General features: G+C 43.6%; 1 protein-coding gene across 1 annotated transcript; it reads right to left on the reverse strand.

Moving 5' to 3' along the window:
- Nucleotides 1–14,401: 14,401 nt before the first annotated feature.
- Nucleotides 14,402–16,701, reverse strand: crabp2b (cellular retinoic acid binding protein 2, b). The gene is made up of 4 exons (XM_038972476.1): nt 16,617–16,701; nt 15,102–15,280; nt 14,593–14,709; nt 14,402–14,452 (listed from the first exon to the last, which is right to left on the reverse strand). Exons 1-4 carry the CDS (start codon nt 16,696–16,698, stop codon nt 14,402–14,404), a joined length of 429 nt encoding a protein of 142 aa, XP_038828404.1. The 5' UTR covers nt 16,699–16,701.
- Between the last annotated feature and the right edge of the window lie 3,598 nt (nt 16,702–20,299).

Genomic DNA, 20,299 nt, shown 5'->3' on the forward strand with positions numbered 1-20,299 from the left:
GCTCTTTTATTTCCTCCTTCCTACTGCTCATGCGCTCTTAAAGTGGCAGCGCACGGTGAAGGCTCCGTGCAGGATTTCGCCGCACTCCTCCCCCCATGAAAAAACAAAGCCTGTAGAAACAGAGAGGATGCAGGCTTTGACAGGTTCCTGTTCCTGCTACACAAAACCAGGGAAGTCCTCATCATCAGAGTCCTCCACGAAGAGTTCCTGCAGGTGTTGCTTTTGCCTGCGATCCAGCTCTTCTGCCGTAGGATAGCAGGGCTTTAGGTCAACAACATGCACCGTCCTGACATCTTCCCCAGTGTCCTTCAAACAGACCAATTAGTTCACTGGTCCCAACTGCTGCACTACACGGTATGGGCCTTTCCATCTCGAAGCTAGCTTGGCAGTGAACTTCTTAGATGCCTTTGACAGATGATGTGAACGTACCCACGAGACACGAGACTGGGGTGGGAAACACACGTCTCGTCTATGTTTATCATAGTTTCTCAGCTGTCGTTGTTTGGCTTTGGTTTTGCTGGCCTCCACTCTGGCTAGCAAGGTGTGGTGGTGTTGTACGGCATCAAACGCTGGGCAGTCAGGTGAAACATTAGAACTTTGCAAGATTCTGTCCATCGGACCTTTTAGTGGTCTTCCCAGGTGGAGTTCAGCGGGAGTGACCCCAGAAGTCTCCTGCACGGCAGAGTTCAGTGCAAAGTGAAATTCAGGAAGATGCTGATCCCACCTTGTGTGCTGATCCCCCACGAATGAAGCAATCATCCCTTTCAGGGTACGGTTTACCCTCTCGGTCAGGTTGGTCTGAGGATGGTAGGCTGTGGTCAGCTTGGCAATTACACCCCAGTAGGTACAAAGCTCTTTGTATATTCCTGATATGAACTGCGGACCTCGGTCAGAGAGGATTTGGTCTGGAATTCCGAATCTGGTAAAGACCTCCCGTCGCAGAATTAGAGCAATGGCTGATGCAGTGGCTTTGCGAAGTGGAAACAACTCCACCCAGTGTGTGTAGTAGTCCACTACCACCAATACAAATTCATTCCGGGTTCCCCGGCTGGGAGGAAAAGGTCCCATGAGGTCAATTCCCAACATTTCATTTGGATGGTTTACCACGGTCTGCTGCATTTTTCCAGCAGGTCTGCCAATGTCTGGTTTGTATTTCTGGCAGACTTCACACTGCTGTACAAACTTCCGGGTATCAACCCACATGCCTGGCCAGTAAACCACCTCTTGTAGTCTTCGATACGTCTTAAAAACTCCAAGATGGCCACTCATGGGGTTAGCATGATAAGCTTAGATTATCTGGTCACTCAATGTAGAGGGAATGAAGACGCGATAATGGGAGCTGTGTATTCCCTCTCCTCTTGGAGTTTTTCGATACACTTTATCCTGAATTATGCTATACTTATCATTGAAACGACTCTTTGAGTCTTCTTCAGACAGACTCTTGTGGATCGCCATGATGGCAACATCCTTCTGCTGTGCTCTCCATACACTCTCATCATCCAGAGGAAAGGAATCATCCAGACACTTAGCGGTAGTGTAAGTGCTGCACAAGGGAGGACAAACATTGGCACTCTCTGTAATCCGAGAAAGGGCATCTGGTACAACGTTCAGTTTTCCTTTGCGATACTCAATGATGAAGTCAAACTTCTGCAGTCGGATAGACCAGCGAATAAGACGGCTGTTGGTCTTGCCTGATGCCAGAACCCACTGCAGAGCAGCGTGGTCTGTGACAACGGTGAAGATCTTCGCCTCCAAGTAGTAGCTCCATTTCTCCAAAGCCCAGACCACAGCGAGGCACTCCCTTTCAGTCGTTGAATAATTCCTCTCGGCTGAATTAAGGGTGCGACTTGCATAGGCAAGAACTTCTTCTGTTCCAAGTCCTGTTTGTTGAGCCAAGACGGCTCCAAGTCCTGTTTGACTTGCGTGTACACAATGAAATGAGCATTCAAGTTAGGATGTCCAAGCACTGGAGGAGTAATGAGACTGTTTTTGAGTGCTTCAAATGCACTTTCGCATGCAGAGGTCCATTGGAATTTCACACCCTTCTTCTTAAGGTGGTTGAGGGGTTCGGCGACCTTTGAAAAGTCAGGCACAAACCTGTGGTACCATCCAGCCATACCCAGAAAACGCTGAACAGCTTTGAGGGATGTGGGAATTGGGAATTCCTGCACGGCTGCAACTTTGGCTGGATCTGCATGGATACCTTCAGCATTAACCACATGACCAAGGAACTTGAGTTCTGGCAAACAGAAACGACACTTCTTCAAGTTCAAGGTCAAACCTGCAGCCTTAAGTCTGTCGAAGACGGACTGTATGTCTTTCAGATGATCCGCGACAGAGGAGTAGATTATGATGTCATCCAGATACCCAAGACAATTTCTACCCCTCAGATCTCCCAGGACAGTCTCCATCAACCTTTGGAAGGTTGCTGGAGCATTCTTCAAACCAAAAGGCATGACTTTGAAGGAGTACAAACCAGCAGGGGTGACAAAGGCAGTCTTGTCCTGACTAGTGGGATCCATTGCCACCTGCCAATAGCCACTGTTCAGATCCAGATGACTAAAGATAGATGCTCCTGCCAGAGATTCCAGTATGTCATTTATGTTTGGTAGAGGGTAGGCATCGCTTTCTGTTATGGCATTCGGCTTCCTGTAGTCCACACAGAATCGATATCCACCATCTTTCTTAGGAATCAGGACAACCGGAGAAGCCCATCCGGAAAAAGAAGGTTCCACAATTCCACTCTCCAACATGCTTTTGAGCAGTTCATTGAGAATTGCCAGTTTGGCGGGGGACAACCTGTAGGGACGCTGCTTAATGGGGACATCATGCCGGGTATAGATTTTGTGTTTGAAGATGGTTGTACGGCCGAGTGTAAGAGTACAGACCTCACTGTTCATCTCCAACATCTGGGAGAGCTGCCATCTCTCATCATCCGACAGACATGCCTGTTCCACTGCTTGTTTAATGTAGAAATCAGCATCAGGTTTGCTGTTGCTCTCGGATAGAAGGGGAGGTACGGCGGTAATCAGGGTGATAGTTGGGTTCTCCGACTTCACTGGTGGAACATGTTTTTGTTTTTGTCTCTTTATATTTTCTCGGTCTCTGACTTGACCTTGTCCGGACTCTGCATAATGTAGCAGGCTCCAGCCTGAAATCAGTGCATTACCAGGTTGAAATGGATGAGGCTGGGAATAGTCAGAGTGCAGCCGATAGGAGGGTTCGGACATCGAGATGGTCAGTCCACTGAAGAACAGGAAGTCTAGGCCAAGGACTACAGCAAATGCAAGGCTTGAATCTGCAAGAATAGCCACAGGAAGTTTAATAGTCTCATCATGCAGTTGTATTATTATACTAATCCAGCCCAAAGGGGTGGTAGGTTCTCCATTGGCCAAGTACAATGGTCCTTTCTCCCATGTTTGTAGCTCCTCATGAGGTAATGCCATGTTCTGCCACAGGGCCTCTTGCATCAGGGTGTAAGTTGCTCCTGTGTCGATTATGGCCTTCCCTCTCCAGTTCCTAACAGTCAGAGGCACCAATAGTTGTTGCGGAATAGGAATAAGACCGCTAGTTGTGATGTCTAAAGGCTTCATGGGCATTAAGGCTGACCCAATTGTATGCAAGCCACCACGTCTGTCTAGACTTTCAGTCTTGTGTCCTTTCCCTGAATCCTGACGCTGGACATAGAGTGGGCAAGAACCTGGAGGATGTTGGACTTTACACCTCCAACACGTCACTGGACTTTTGTCTTGGCTCTTGGGTACAAATATCTGAGATGGTTTAGCCCTAGGAGAGCTATGGGTATACTGGGATGAAGGAACAGGGGTTTTAGTTTGAAGGTGGTGCTTCCAGTCCTTCTCAAACTGAGTCACCAGACGCACCAGATCATCCACATTCTGCACACGTTCTCGAAGTTGACTAGCAAGGCGGGGAATCATGTTCTTAAGAATGAGTTTGACCATCTCCTGCTCAGTAATGTCAGCCTTCCATCTCCTACATAGAACTCGATAGGAGAAGGCAAAGTCCCGTATCGGCTCTGCTTCACCCTGGACTCTGTTACGCACATGTTCCGCCAGTTCATCCCCATAGTCCTCTGAGAGGAAGGCTGAGAGGAATATTTTTTGAAACTCCTCCCAGGTTGACACATGTTCACGGGCTATCTCCCACCAGTCTCTTGCTGTACCATGGAGAACACTGCGGAGGGTGGCAAGAACCTCCCAGTCAGTAAGAGGCCGGATAGAAAGAAAATCATTACACTTAGATAAGAAAAACAGTGGATCAACATCATCTTCTGGGCTGCCAAAAGTGGGGAAAAGCAGTTTGATAGGGAGGGAGCGCTCTAGAGGAGGCATGACAGTTTCAGCGGGAGTTCTGTTTAACAGTATCTTCATAGGGGTTTTTGTAGTGCTACCTGTTCCTATTCCGTTACTGACGGATTGCCTCTTATCCGTTCGTTGTACCCTTATGTCAGGGGTGGGCAAACTTTTTGGCTCGAGGACCACATCGGGATTTTGAAATTCAGAGGGACAAATTTTTTGGGGGACCAATTGTTTGTTAAAATCTATTTGTAGGGGCTTCCCGGATGGTGCAGCGGTCTAAGGCACTGCATCGCAGTGCTTGAGGCGTCACTACAGACCCAGGTTCAATCCCAGGCTGTGTCACAGCTGGCCGTGACTAGGAGACCCATGAGGCGGCGCACAATTGGCCCAGTGTCGTCCGGGTTAGGAGAGGATTTGGCAGGCCAAGATTTCCTTGTCCCATCTCGCTCTAGTGACTCCTGTGGCAGGCCGGGAACATGCACGCTGACACGGTAGCCAGGTGTACGGTGTTTCCTCCGACACATTGGCTTCCGGGTTAAGTGGACATTGTGTCAAGAAGCAGTGTGGCTTGGCTGGGTCGTGTTTCGAAGGAAGCACGGCTCGCGACCTTCGCCTCTCCTGAGTCCGTATGGGAGTTGCAGCGATGTGAAAAGACTGTAACTACCAATTGGATACCACGAAATTGGGGAGAAAAAAGGGGTAAAAAATAATTAACATTATGTATTGCGGGTCCGATTGAAGTGCCTGGCGGGTCGTACTTTGCCCCCCCCTTGCCTTATGCATAGTTTGTACATCTCAATTGTCAGTAGAAAGCACATTTGTTTAAGCAAGTCAGCCATATCAGCTGTTTGTTTAAAGGCAGTAAATAAGGCTGCCTTATAACTGTTTCGCTACCAGACAAGGCTCCGCTGATTGCCAGGTGTAGCAGTAAGATGTTGGGACAGCTTTATGTTGCCCCTAACATTTTGTGGGCACCGTTTGTCACCGTTATTGTGCAATTCATGTATTGTTTAGTGTTGTGTAGTAGCTTTGCTGGCATGCATCCCACTTCTTTTTTTTGCCACCCCAATATTTACATGCTAAAATCGCCACTGCCTACATCAATGCAGTTTACAGCCTATGGACAATAGTTGTGTATTCACTTGATAACAATAATACATTTGTCATTGCACTTTGTTCTTGTAGCCCAGATATAACAATTTTATTGTCTAAAAACGTAGGCCTATGCCCAGTCAATAGTAGAGCTTTGCATGTCCAGGGACCACAGAGGGCAGCCTGGATGAACGCACTACAGAACTGCCATTTCATAATCTCTTAATGAAAACTTCTTGCACTTTGACAGGTAAATATTTTGCTTATAGTCCTTATATCCAGCTAATGAATGGCCTAATATCTAGCTAATATTTCGATTTTTAATTCGGCTACAAATCACTAGCCTCTCTCTTCCAGCTGTTCCAGTGCACAACAGGCTATGCACGCCTCTCCACAATAGGCCATTCCTCTTCTCATAGAATCCCAGGAAAATCTATAGACTACAAAAGCAATAGGACATTTAGATAATTTTTTATACAATGCCGAATTCGAGGAAAGAAGCAGTCTTGCTCTTGCTAATTGCTGAATGTAAAACAGGCCTACAGCATAGAAAATGCATGTCGGTAAAGTTTCAATGTACATTGAAGTACAGTATTACCTGCATTTGTCACTATGACAATGAACACATCCTGAATGGTCTGAACCAGTAATTATCTGTGCGCTAGAGACCTCATGAATGGTCTTGCGTTACCACCTTATTATAATAGGCAGCATGCAGTAAGATGCATTAATCAGTTGATTGATAGGTGTAGGACTGTAGAACGATAGACGATCAACTCTAGTGTGGATGCTCACCAACGTATCATAGTTATGTAGCCTATAGTTTATCATTATCGTTATTGGCTTGGTGGATGGCCCAGACCTCAACTCTGACACAACACAACTAACGTTATCGCAACAGAACTAGCGTTCTAGTAAGTCTAGCTAGCGTTAGCGAACTTGAATTAATGACATATAAAATGACATTACTTAACTTGTATACTCTATACATTTACTATTTCAAATAATTTATTCTGGCAAGTTTGCCACCAGCTCGCTGCAGTAGGGAAGTAAAGCGGAAGTCGAATCCATCACTTCCGTTGTTTGGCTATGCCCATAGCAACGTTCGAAAATTAGGTGGCGATAAACCCTGGATTGTGACGCTACCTATTGGCGGTTGAGAGGCTTTGAAGCCACCGGTCGGCCATAAAATAAAAATACAATTTTGTCGGTCACATACATATGGTTAGCAGATGTTAATGCGAGTGTAACGAAATGCTTGCGCTTCTAGTTCCGACAGTGCAGTAATCTAAGAAGTAATCTAACAATTCCACAACAACTACCTAATACACAGAAATCTACTGGCACTCCCCAGTAGCATCAGTCCTCCATAGGAATTAATGGAATTCTACTGTATTTCAATTAAATGTTTGTAGGACAAAATTATATGTATTTAAGTATTTTTGTTGTTGTAGAACAGGAACATCAGTAACCTCTAAGAATGAAACTTTAAGCTAAATGTTTTTATATATATGTTTTATGTTTTGCTCACATCATATAATTATGCATTAAGGTGTCTGTAATATAGTAATGTGGCAAAAGCGAATGTAGACATTAATAAATGCATTTCTCTAGCTTCCAAAATATGTTTTACAACGGTGGGGGAGTGGCAAGGCAGAGGCACGGTGGTTTCAAAACAGCTTCTCCTATCAGTCATCTAGTGTATATATAAATGATTGTCCAAAACCCCTCTTGACTGCTGCAGGTCAAATCTATATTTTTAGATTCTGCAATACATTTTATGATATCCATGCCACTTCATCACGAACATTTTGTTTCCCCTGCTTTTAATTATGCTCAATGTGGCAATTCCATTCAGGACAAATTAAGAAAAAGGCTGACCACCACAGGGTGTCACTGTCGCTCCTTAAATTATTAGGCCAGTTCTTGCCTTGGTCCTGGGGCAAAAGGAAACCACTGCGGATTCACACAGATTCGGTGGTTAAATTGAGCTGGTGGAGCTGGGCTCCTGCACCTTGGGTCAAAGTGGAATAGGAAAGAAAGTAGGATAAAAGTACTAACGCTAATCCTAGAATTGTAATCAGTGCTTGACTTGGACTGAAATAGGTGCCCGTGTTGTGCCGAAAATCTCCCCCCTGCCAGAACCCCCCCACCTTTAGGACAGTGGCTGAGGACACCCTGGCCTGACACCTTGATGTACCTGGCCCGACCCCACCTGGCCCCCCAACCTGCTTGTTGCTGCCCCCCCAACACACACACACACTCAGAAACCTGGATACCTTTACTGACCTTGATGTCTTTATGAAAGCCATCTGACCATAGGGTTTTGCAGTGTTTGTACCCTCTATAGCCACACATGATGTTTGAGCCTTTTGGTCATACTGTATATGACCCTCGATTTAATACTGGATCAGAAACCGACTGTTGCTCTTTCCTTATTGAAATGGTGAATAAAAGGACGACTATGATTTGAATGTGTCAATTGTATGCAATGCAAATTACGCTAAAGAAAGCCATTGTGAATTCAGTGTTTTTTTTCTTCATTATTGTCAACAAGACATTATTGCGATGTACCCTTGTCCTGTCTCTAAACATTGTGTATTGAGGATACTTGTGGTGATAAATCTATCATCCAAGTTGGGATCAGTAAACTACTACTGCTACTACTAATACTACTATTAGGGTCAAGTTCCATTCCATTGAAAAGCAATGCAGAATAATTTAAACCCTGCCTATTATAACCCAAAATCTAAGGCTGTATTCATTGATATTAGACTACCACAGTAGCCCTCTTTATTCATCATGCATTTCAATAAGAAAATGGTAACTATTAGTTTCCCATTCAGTTATAAATCAAGTGCTAGTGGACCAAGCCTAGGGGATACCCCTTTTTTCCAACTGGCACCGGTGGTTTCTTTGAATAGTACAATGTGTGTCTCAACGTGTGCCTCTGTACACAATGTACAGACACAGGATAATAGTCAATGATAATAATGTGAATGTCTGCCAGGTCTGTCTTGTCAGCTAGCACTATTTATTTCAAGCACTTGTCACTAGATAATCCAAAGAAACCAGGTAAACAACACCCGCCTCGGGAAGAAAATGTTCTATTGATAATTGGGATTCCTTGTTTCTCTGGCTGCTACTCAAAGATATCTTAATTATTTGGTCATAGATACAATTCACAAATATACAGTGCATTCGAAAAGTATTCAGACCCCTTGACTTTTTTCACACTTTCTTACGTTTAAGGCCGCACAAGCTCACAGAATAGGACCGCCGAGTGCTGAAGCACGTAGCGTGTGAAATCATCTGTCCTCGTTTGCAACACTCACTACCGAGTTCCAAACTGCCGCTGAAAGCAACGTCAGCACAAGAACTGTTCATTATGAGCTTCATGAAATGGGTTTCCATGGCCAAGCAGCCGCACACAAGCCTAAGATCACCATGCGCAATGCCAAGTGTTGGCTGGAGTGGTGTAAAGCTCGTTCCTATTGGACTTTGGAGCAGTGGAAACGTATTACCAGGAGTGATGAATCAAGCTTCACCATCTGGCAGTCTGACGGACGAATCTGGGTTTGGTGGATGCCAGAAGAACGTTACCTGCCCTAATGCATAGTGCGAAGTGTAAAATTTTGTGTAGGAGGAATAATGGTCTGGGGCTGTTTTTCATGATTTGGGCAAGACCCCTTAGTCCCAGAGAAGAGAAACCTTAACACTACAGCATACAATGACATTCTAGACAATTCTGTGCTTCCAACTTTGTGGCAACAGTTTGGGGAAGGCTCTTTCCTGTTTCAGAATGACAATGCTCCCGTGCACAAAGCGAGGTCAATACAGAAATGGTTTGTCGAGATCGGTGTGGAAGAACTTGACTGGCCTGCACAGAGCCTTGACCTCAACCCCATCGAACAACTATGGGATGAATTGGAATGCTGACTGAGAGCCAGGCCTAATCGCCCAACATCAGTGCCCAACCTCACTAATGCTCGTGGCTGAATGGAAGCAAGCCCCAGCAGCAATGTTCCAACATCCAGTGGAATGCCTTCCCAGAAGAGTGGAGGCTGTTACAGCCGCAAAGGGGAGACTAACTCCATATTAATGCCCATTGTTTTTGGAATGAGATGTTTGACGTACTTTTTTTTCAGGTGTCCACTTACTTTTGGTCATGTAGTGTATAACATTACTATACTGCTCGTTCTGTGCGTAATTTCCTGCAAGACAGGAATGTCAGTGTTCTGCCATGGCCAGCGAAGAGCCCGGATCTCAATCCCATTGAGCACGTCTGGGACTTGTTGGATCGGAGGGTGAGGGCTAGGGCCATTCCCCCCAGAAATGTCCGGGAACTTGCAGGTGCCTTGGTGGAAGAGTGGGGTAACATCTCACAGCAAGAACTGGCAAATCTGGTGCAGTCCATGAGGAGGAGATGCACTGCAGTACTTAATGCAGCTGGTGGCCACACCAGATACTGACTGCTACTTTTGATTTCCTTTGTTCAGGGACACATTATTCAATTTCTGTTAGTCACATGTCTGTGGAACTTGTTCAGTTTATGTCTCAGTTGTTGAATATTGTTATGTTCATACAAATATTTACACGTTAAGTTTGCTGAAAATAAACGCAGTTGACAGTGAGGACATTTCTTTTTTTTCTGAGTATAGTTTGCTTATAGCAAACATAAAAATTGATACCAAGACACAAAACTCACAACATCTAGGGGGAGGAGTACTCGCTCCCCACTAACAGACACCTTAGTCGGAGATGAATCTTGTAGTCTTTGTGTGCTTGAAAAGTTTGTAAATTGCGTGACACGTTCTTCCTTCAGACGAGCTGAATAGCGAAGAATTTAGGAAATGAATGCGAGCCCCGGTATTATAGCGAGGAAGGCGGGGCTTCCGAGGGCGGGTTCTGCATCCATTGGCCCGTTGGGCATGATTTTAATTTTCTCCAGGCACATGCACCCCATGTCCATTGAAGTTGGAGAATTTAGAATTTTTCAATCACAGGAAAACAGCTTTTTCCTGCAATTTACAGCCATAATTATGTCTAATTCTAGTAAAAATCTACATATCTAAGCATACCTCTTGAGTTGTATTTGGCTTGCTGCGGGAATGTCCACCAGAGCTGTTGCCAGAGAATTGAATGTTCATTTCTCTACCATAAGCCACCTCCCACGTAGTTTTAGAGAATTTGGTAGTACGTCCAACCGGCCTCACAACCGCAGACCACGTGTAACCACGCCAGCCCAGGACCTCCACATCCGGCTTTTTCATCTGTGGGATCGTCTGAAACCAGCCACCCGGACAACCAAAGAATTTCTGCAGAAACCATCTCAGGGAAGCTCATCTGCTTGCTCGTTGTCCTCACCAGGGTCTTGACCTGACTGCAGTTTGGCGTCGTAACCGACTTCAGTTGGCAAATGCTCACCTTCGATGGCCACTGGCACGCTGGAGAAGTGTGCTCTTCACAGATGAATCCCGGTTTCAACTTTACTGGACAGATGGCAGACAGCATGGACGGCATCCTTTGGGCGAGCGGTTTGCTGATTTCAATGTTGTGAACAGAGTGCTCCATGGTGGCAGTGGGGTTATGGTATGAGCAGGCGTAAACTACAGACAATGAACACAATTGCATTTTATCGATGGCAATTTGAATGCACAGAGATACCGTGACGAGATCCTGAGGCCCATTGTCTTGCCATTCATCTGCCGCCATCACCTCATGTTTCAGCATGATAATGCACAGCCCCATGTCGCAAGGATCTGTACACAATTTCTGGAAGCTGAAAATGTCACAGTTCTTACATGCCCTGCATACTCACCAGACATGTCACCCATTGTGAATGTTTGGGATGCTTTGGATCGACCTGTACGACAGCGTGTTGTAGTTCCCACCTTCTTGCCCTTTGTGCTGTTGTCTGTGCCCAATGATGTTTGTACCATGTTTTGTGCTGTTACCATGTTGTGTTGCTACCATGTTGTTGTCATGTTGTGTTGCTACCATGCTGTGTTGTCATGTGTTGCTGCCTTGCTATGTTGTTGTCTTAGGTATCTCTTTATGTAGTGTTGTGTTGTCTCTCTTGTTGTGATGTGTGTTTTGTCCTATATTTATAGGTTATTTAAAAATAAAACCATTTTAATCCCAGCCCCCGTCCCCGCAGGAGGTCTTTTGCCTTTTGGTAGGCCATCATTGTAAATAAGAATTTGTTCTTAACTGACTTGCCTAGTTAAATAAAGGATAAATAAAATAAAAAATAAAATAATAAAATATCCAGCAACTTTGCACAGCCATTGAAGAGGAGTGGGACAATATTCCCCAGGCCACAATCAACAGCCTGATCAACTCTATGCGAAGGAGATGTGTCGCGCTGAATGAGGCAAATGGTGGTCACATCAGCTTCTGACTGGTTTTCTGATCCATGCCCTACCATTTTTTTTAAGGTATCCACAACCAACAGATGCATATCTGTATTCCCAGTAATGTGAAATCTATAGACTAGGGCCTAATGAATTTATTTCATTGATTTCCTTAAATAAACTTTAACTCAGTCAAATCTTTGAAATTGTTGCATGTTGCGTTTATATTTTTGTTCGGTGTAGTTATGAGGTTGGAAGATTGGAAACCTATCTGGACTAGCTAAAGCCAACTTCATAAAATTGCTAGGTGGCTAGTATTATTACAGAGAAACAATAACAGGACTAATCTGGCGGGGCACGTGCCCCTGTGCCCCCTATAGGCCCCCTCTAATCACATATACAGTGCATTCGGAAAGTATTCAGACACCTTGACTTTTCCCACATTTTGCTATATTACAGCCTTATTCTAAAATTTATTAAATAAAAATAGTTCCCCCTTTTTCTACACACAATACCCCATAACGACAAAGCGAAAACAGGTTTTTAGAAATTTTTGCAAATGTATTAAAAATAAAAAACTGAAATACCTTATTAACATAAGTATTTGCTATGAGACTCGAAATTGAGCTCAGTTGCATCCTGTTTTCATTGATCATCCTTGAGCTGTTTCTACAACATGATTGGAGTCCACCTGTGGTAAATTCAATTGATTGGACACGATTTGGAATGGCACACACCTGTCTATATAAGGTCCCACAGTTGACAGGGCGAAAACCAAGCCAAGAGGTCGAAGGAATTGTCCGTAGAGCTCCGAGACAAGATTGTGTCTCAACACAGATCTGGGGAAGGGTATAAAAAAATGTTGGCAGCATTGAATGACCCCAAGAACACAGTGGCCTCTATCATTCTTAAATGGAAAAAGTTTGGAACCACCAAGACTCTTCCTAGAGTTGGCCACCCTGCCAAACTAAGCAAACTCATTTTCAGACCAGAGCGGAAGGACCGTTAAAAAAAAAAATACATATACGCAAGTCAGTTACAGTATAGATTAATTAAGTTTGCATGAATGCATAAAAACTTTTGGCTGAACTGTCTGTTTGAAACAGGAGCTAGCTATGCACCTCAGGTTACATAACCCACTCTCACTTCATTCATTCATTCATTCACTCACTCACTTACCCAGTGAGTTTATTGAGAGAACACACAGTTTGGAGAAATGAAGCCCAGGAAGCCTGATGCTGGCTCAGCACAGTGAGTAAATCTGAGGAGGACATCAGAGGGCTTGGCTGCGTTCAAAATGGGACTCTATTCCCTACATAGTGCACTACTTATGACCAGAGCCCTATATAGGCAATAGGATGCCATTTGGGACCCTTGGCACACTGTCTGCAAATCTGGAAAAACCATCACTGCCTATGGACAGAGTAAGCATTCTCTCTCCTCAGGAAGTGCACGAGAGACCCTGCACTGTTCAATCCATTCTTCAATCCATTATTTTCGAAGAATACATACTCCCAAGTATGTGTTAATGTAAGTGTGACTGTATTTTGTTTCGGCTGTCCAGTTCAGAGGTGTGTGGGAGAGTCGGAGAGCAGCTACAAGCGTCTCCACACAAATCAGAGGCAGTCATTTTACCCTTTGTAACTGGGTGCGGGCCGAGTCCAGGGAAGAGGGGGCAGGGAACCTTTTATTGAGCTCAGACTGTAAGTAGGTACAGCTGGGAAAGAGAGTGGAGGGAATAGCACCGTTCTCAATATGAAATTATTTTGTTATGGTCCCTCACTCTCTCATTCTTTCCCTACCACTCCTGGTTTTCCCCCTTGTTCTTGCCAAATGTCTCTCAGACACAGTGTTGTTCATAAAATATGGATTCTCTCTTGGAGTTTAAAAACTCTAAATGAACAAAATGGTGAGGGATGAGAGCACATAGAGAAAAGGGTGTGTAAGAGAGAAAGGCAGCAGTTGTCGTTGGGGGTTAACTGCCTTGCTCAAGGGTAGAATGGCTGATTTTTCCACATTGCTGGCTCAGGGATTCGAACCAGCAACCTTTTGGTTACTAGCCCAACGCAATTAAGCGCTAGGCTACTTGCCAAGGAGGCCAAGTGGCATGGAAGTGGCAGGGAGGGATGGAAAACAAATGAGGAATGCATACAAAGATCTTCGGCAAGGGATAGGAGAAGTTGAAAGGAGATGGTATGGAGAGAGAAAGTCAGAACAGCGGTGATGGACAAGGTCTTGGTTTGAATCAGAAAGCGAATCAAATCAGGTTTTGGAAACACATTAGCAATTTGTAATTGTTTTTAACAACATTTTGAGGATGGTTTACAGTTGCTTTGGTAAAAAATATGGATGGGTTTTCATGTGGTATGCTGAGAATAAATACAGCTTTGGTTGTGTAGGAGGAATGATACCATTACAAGCTAATACGAGAACATAAAACTGACAAAACATCAAAATAAACTGGCACAAGGCTTTCACAACAGTCAAACTCTGTCTGACAAAAAGCACACCACTGACGTCTTGTTAACCACAATCTGAATGACTGGAAGATTAAATAAGCGAACGGAACAGGTAGAAATTAAGAAATGTGAAAAAAAAGGCACAAAGTGAAAAGTTTGACAGTCTTGAAAGTTTTCATTCTCGCTGATACACTCTGGTGCACAGGACATCCCCGGCGCTCATTATCTGAAAGAAAATTACAACTAAATTAATACAAAACTCTGATAAATCAAACACATATATTTGCCCCCAAATACAGTTAAAGCCTAACATGTAAATACAGGAATAGGATTACCGTTTGTTGGCAATAAAAATGGACTCTTTACCAAAATCAGTTCACCATCATTGGTCACTTCACGGGTCCAGGCAGTCTTAGGGCCCTCCCCTTTCTGCAAAATCTGCTCACAGCTGATCTTGCTATCTGTCTCCCAGCGAGGGGTACTCTGGAGATCATAGGAGGAAGGCCAGGCAAGGTTTGAATAGATAAATGACACTGCATGCTGTAGTGAAGTGGTTAGATAGAAAGACACAGTAGATCTGTGTGTGACCCTGAGGCTTCTCATTTGGTACTCAGTACTGTTGCAGCATGTTACTGCTTCCTCAAGTCTGTACGACGTTATGTTTGCTGCCCTCTACAAACCATATAAAAAGTAAGAATAGGAAACCATCACCAAGAACAACTATCAAGTTACACATGGATTATTTCCACATGCTTATACAGACCCCTGATTTCATACACTGAGTCCTGGCAAAATATGCACATATGGTAACAAAAATATTTCATGCAACATATGTAGAGATGACGATGATGAAGAGTGTGGACATGGAGTATTACCGTGCAGAGGCGTCCGTCCACTGTGGTCTCATTGAAGGACTGTCCCACGGTGAAGGAGACATGGGTGGTGCGTACGCTGGTGGAGGTCTGGATGGAGAGGCTCTCTCCCTGCTGGGTGATCTCTACTGCAGGCCTGGAGGCTGCAGCCACGGCTATCTTCCTGACAAACACGTTCACACCTGGTCATAGGGGACCAATAAGGTATCACAGAAGTAGATGGAGAATGGAGACATTGTTTACGTCCTAAATGGCACCCTATTCACTACATAGTGCACTACTTTTGAACAGGGCCCTACGGGGCTTTTGAAAATTAGTACATTATATAGGGAATATAGTGCTGTTTGGGATGCATCTATTGTGATGAAAAGCCATATCACAGCCATCATTCATAACCGTTATTTTATGGGTAGTGGGAACGACATCAGAGGGAAGGGTTTGATCTCAGACAGAGCTCTCATTCATTCAACTTTAAGGGAAGATTAGCATAGACTTTCATACAATTAACAGGATGTTACTCAACTAAATGAATGAAATATCAGACTGAATTTCATTCCTCTCGCCTATTCAAATTCACATTCTTATCCCTAAACAAAAATCTGACAAACCTTCTCATTGGAAAGTTTATTTTTGCCTGGAGCGAAATTGCTCTTCGGAGGGATATAATTGCTGTTGCCCACAGAGAAACCCCCGGAGCGAGTTAGTTGAGGAGTCCCAGGTTACTGGGGGAATGTCAGTCTCAGTACCGGCTGACTGAGGGGGCCCACTTCAGGGGGCCCATTTCAGGGCATAGTCCCGTTTACACGGGCTTTAATTACTATCTCATGAGGACTTGGTTTATAACTAGGTAAAATATAACATTCCTCCACGGGTTATTTGTCTTTACATTTTAATGGATGCCGCTGACTGGCCCTCCTCTGACCTTTCTGTGTGTGTGTGTGTGTGTGTGTATGTGTGTGTGTGTGTGTGTGTGTGTGTGTGTGTGTGTGTGTGTGTGTGTGTGTGTGTGTGTGTGTGTGTGTGTGTGTGTGTGTGTGTGTAGGTGTGTGTGTGTAGGTGACTGAGTGTGTATGTGGACGGGTGCTTCAAAAAGGATAACCAAAGACTTTTAAAACAATAAATCAAGCAAGATAATTATTAGAAATAATATGGCTAGCTCATAATTACCCATAAAACCAAACACATGCACAGAGGAGAAGAAACACTTGAGTGGTGTGTGCGGCCACAGACCAAGCTGGTTTAACATTTCACCCATAGCCCAGAGTGGGATGCTTGACATATCCCTGACAAAGGCTAGGGCTCCATAGATTGAAAAAAAGAAGAATGGCAATTGCATAAATAAGTGCAACAGTGATTTGTAGAATTTATGATAATCTGAGACTATATCAAAGAGTCGATACATTTACAGACATGTCTACTACAAACATATTTATATATAGAGTGCATTAAGACATTCGAATGTTAGTTATAATAACCAAAAGGCTACGTCCATGTTCATAACAGTATGAAAATACTCACCCAATGCTTTCAGGAGCTCTTCAAAGTTTTCAGAAGTCTTCATTTTCCACGTCCCAGAGAAGTCTGCAATTTTACGGTCCATTTCAGATGTAATTGTTTGCTATAGTAGTCGATACTTACAGAAAAAAAATAGATAACGTTACTATTCAGTTCTCTGCTGACCCTGTGAAAATAAACTATTTGCAGCTACTCTGGTTTTCCTTTGCATTTCGTCTCTCAGGTTGGGTACCGTTACCTGGTTCTCTCTGTTTACTCTATCCCCCTCCCCCTCCCCCTCCTTCAGAGGTTGGTTCAATCTGTTCGGCGAACTCCCTTCTTTGTCTTATGTCTTGCGCGCCCTGGGTGGTAATGAACAGCAATAATCCATCATGGAACCAAAGCGCACGGAGCGTCCAGGTGCCTGTTCCTCTTCTCGAGCATTAGTGGAAGAATCAATAATTGTTGCTGTATATTCACGGAAAATAGCCGACTGAGATATCTAGACCCTAGATATATCTATGACTATTACAGTATATAATATTGCGTTTTGTAAACTAGGCTAGATACATTTTCATTAGGTTACAATGGAAACGTTTATATAGTGCCAGTTCTATCGAGCGGGATTTTATTGCCAAACAAACTGCAAGAACACAACCCCTAATTAAGAAAGTATGCTTGCGCTTTGAAGTTGAATGGCGCCAGTGCGGTAAATCAGGTTGTGGAACTCAAGACAAGAATTTGGGCAAGTGAGTGAAGGGATAAGAAAGGGGTATCGTCGGTCCTATTGAAAACGTTAAAGAGGATCCCATCCTAAAGAAGATTATGATTTTGGAATGTGAAATCAGATAGGTTGGGTTAGCTCCTATAGAAAGAGGAGAGAAGGAAGTGCAGAGGGCAGTGAGGGGATGCCGATCAATGACCCATGGCAATCATCTATATGAGGATATTTCCTATCATGGGCTGGCTCTTCTCAATGAGCACATTAGAAAATTGCATATTCCATATTGACAATATATCAATAAATCAATCAAAACATAATATGGGGTACAAGTCCTTCACTCCCTTTTACTTATTTAAATACAATTACATAAATATTAATATATATTTGTAATCACGCCTAATTAAGTTCAACTGATTCAAGAATAGGCTACCTTAAAGCACATAAATTGCTCTTGTTTGACACATAGAAATCTTGAAATGCTTCTCAATGAGATGATATGTTCTAGAACTCTCTGGAACAGAACACAGTTTCATATCTTTACATGTTTATGTGTTTACAAAACAACAGACCTCTTTTATAAGTAACTGAAGAAAGACCACTATCTCCTCATTATACAGTTGAAGTTGGAAGTTTACATACACTTTAGCCAAATACATTTAAATTCAGTTTTTCACAATTCCTGACATTTAATCCTAGTAAAAATTCCCTGTCTTGGGTCAGTTAGGATCACCACTTTATTTTAAGAATGTGAAATGTCAGAATAATAGTAGAGAGAATGATTTATTTCAGCTTTTTTTCTTTCATCACATTCCCAGTTGGTCAGAAGTTTACATACACTCAATTACTACTTGGTAGCATTGCCTTTCAATTGTTTAACTTGGGTCAAACATTTAAGTAGTCTTCCACAAGCTTCCCACAATACGTTGGGTGAATTTTGGCCCATTCCACCTGATGGAGCTGGTGTAACTGAGTCAGGTTTGTAGGCCTCCTTGCTCGCACACGCTTTTTCAGTTCTGCCCACAAATTTTCTATGGGATTGAGGTCAGGGCTTTGTGATAGCCACTCCAATACCTTGACTTTGTTGTCCTTAAGCCGTTTTGCCACAACTTTGGAAGTATGTTTGGGGTCATTGTCCATTTGGAAGACCTATTTTCAACCAAGCTTTAAACTTCCTGACTGATGTCTTGAGATGTTGCTTGAATATATCCACATAATTTTCCTGGCTCATAATGCCATCTATTTTGTGAAGTGCACCAGTCCCTCCTGACGCAAAGTACACCCACAACATGATGCTGCCACCCCCGTGCTTCGCGGTTGGGATGGGATTCTTCGGCTTGCAAGCCTCCCCCTTTTTCCTCCAAACATAACAATGGTCATTATGGCCAAACAGTTCTATTTTTGTTTCATCAGACCAGAGGACATTTCTCCAAAAAGTACGATCTTTGTCCCCATGTGCAGTTGCAAACTGCAGTCTGGCTTTTTTATGGTGGTTTTGGAGCAGTGGCTTCTTCCTTGCTGAGCGGCCATTCGGGTTATGTCGATATAGGACTCGTTTTACTGTGGATATAGATACTTTAGTGCCTGTTTCCTCCAGCATCTTCACAAGGTCCTTTGCTGTTGTTATGGGATTGATTTGCACCTCTTGCACCAATTTACGTTCATCTCTAGGAGACAGAACGCGTCTTCTTCCTGAGCGGTATGACGGCGGCGTTGTCCCATGGTGTTTATACTTGCGTACTATTGTTTGTACAGATGAATGTGGTACCTTCAGGCGTTTGGAAATTGCTCCCAAGGATGAACCAGACTTGTGGAGGTCTACAATTTTTTTTCTGAGGTCTTGGCTGATTTCTTTTGATTTTCCCATGATGTCAAGCAAAGAGGCACTGCGTTTGAAGGTAGGCCTTGAAATACATCCACAGGTGCACCTCCAATTGACTCAAATGATGTCAATTAGCCTATCAGAAGCTTCTAAAGCTATGACATAATTTTCTGGAATTTTCCAAGCTGTTTAAAGGCACAATCAAGTTAGTGTATGTAAACTTCTGACCCACTGGAATTGTGATACAGTGAATTATAAGTCAAATAATCTGTCTGTTAACAATTGTTGGAAAATTGACTTGTGTCATGCAGAAAGTAAATGTCCTAACCAACTTGCCAAAACTATAGTTTGTTATCAAGAAATGTGTGGAGTGGTTGAAAAACGAGTTTTAATGACTCTGTTACGGATACAAGTATTCTGTGTGTATCCTGTGTGTATTTCTTTTCTCTCCTTCTCCCCTACTCACAGGTGACAATCATCATTCCCCAATCGGTCATCAATCAGTCGCTAATCAGAAGACACCTGCTCCTTTTCTCCTACCCAATCACATTCCCTTTCCCTTGGTTTAAAAACCCTGTCAGTTGTTTTCGATAGAGCTTGATATCTTTGTCTAGAGCAATCTCTCTGTACATGCCATATGTTTGTAGACCTCTTGTGTGGTTTAGGATGCATGTCACTTTGTCCCCACCTGTGAGTATTGTTTTGGTTATGGTGTGAGTGTTTGTTTGATGGTGGGAAGAAGGGGGTAACCAAGATAAGACGCCCATGGGCATACACTACCCGTAGGTAAACTGTTAAATACAGTAGTTAGAACTGGGCGGACCACCCACTGTATTTTTGGTTAGTTAGCTGTTGTTGAAATAGGCTAGTCTAGCTTAGGGGTGTTTTGGGATATTTGTTTCTTTCCTTGGGTCCAGCTCAGCCCCTTTTCCTGCCGCCCCCATTACCGTGTGTTTGCTAATAAACCCTGAGTTTGACGGTAAATTGAAGTTGTCGTGGTTATTTCGTTCTCACCGTTACTTTGTCACTATTACACTTTGCATGAGTTATGTTACGGGTCCCATTACCATCCCCCCCTAGACTGTCGGGCCAAAGGGATTCGTAACAGACTCCAACCTAAGTGTATGTAAACTTCTGACTTCAACTGTACCTCTCTCCATCCCT

Source organism: Salvelinus namaycush, chromosome 32 (genome assembly GCF_016432855.1).
Source record: "Salvelinus namaycush isolate Seneca chromosome 32, SaNama_1.0, whole genome shotgun sequence".
NCBI lineage: Eukaryota > Metazoa > Chordata > Actinopteri > Salmoniformes > Salmonidae > Salvelinus > Salvelinus namaycush.

Excerpts from the sequence above, each read along its gene's own strand:
- crabp2b (XM_038972476.1), bottom strand. The coding sequence starts at position 16,698 with ATGGACCGTAAAATTGCAGACTTCTCTGGGACGTGGAAAATGAAGACT. Across the intron at positions 15,281-16,616 it reads AGAGCTCCTGAAAGCATTGG|GTGTGAACGTGTTTGTCAGG; the intron begins GTGAGTATTTTC and ends CCCTATGACCAG. Across the intron at positions 14,453-14,592 it reads ATGATGGTGAACTGATTTTG|ATAATGAGCGCCGGGGATGT; the intron begins GTAAAGAGTCCA and ends ATTTTCTTTCAG.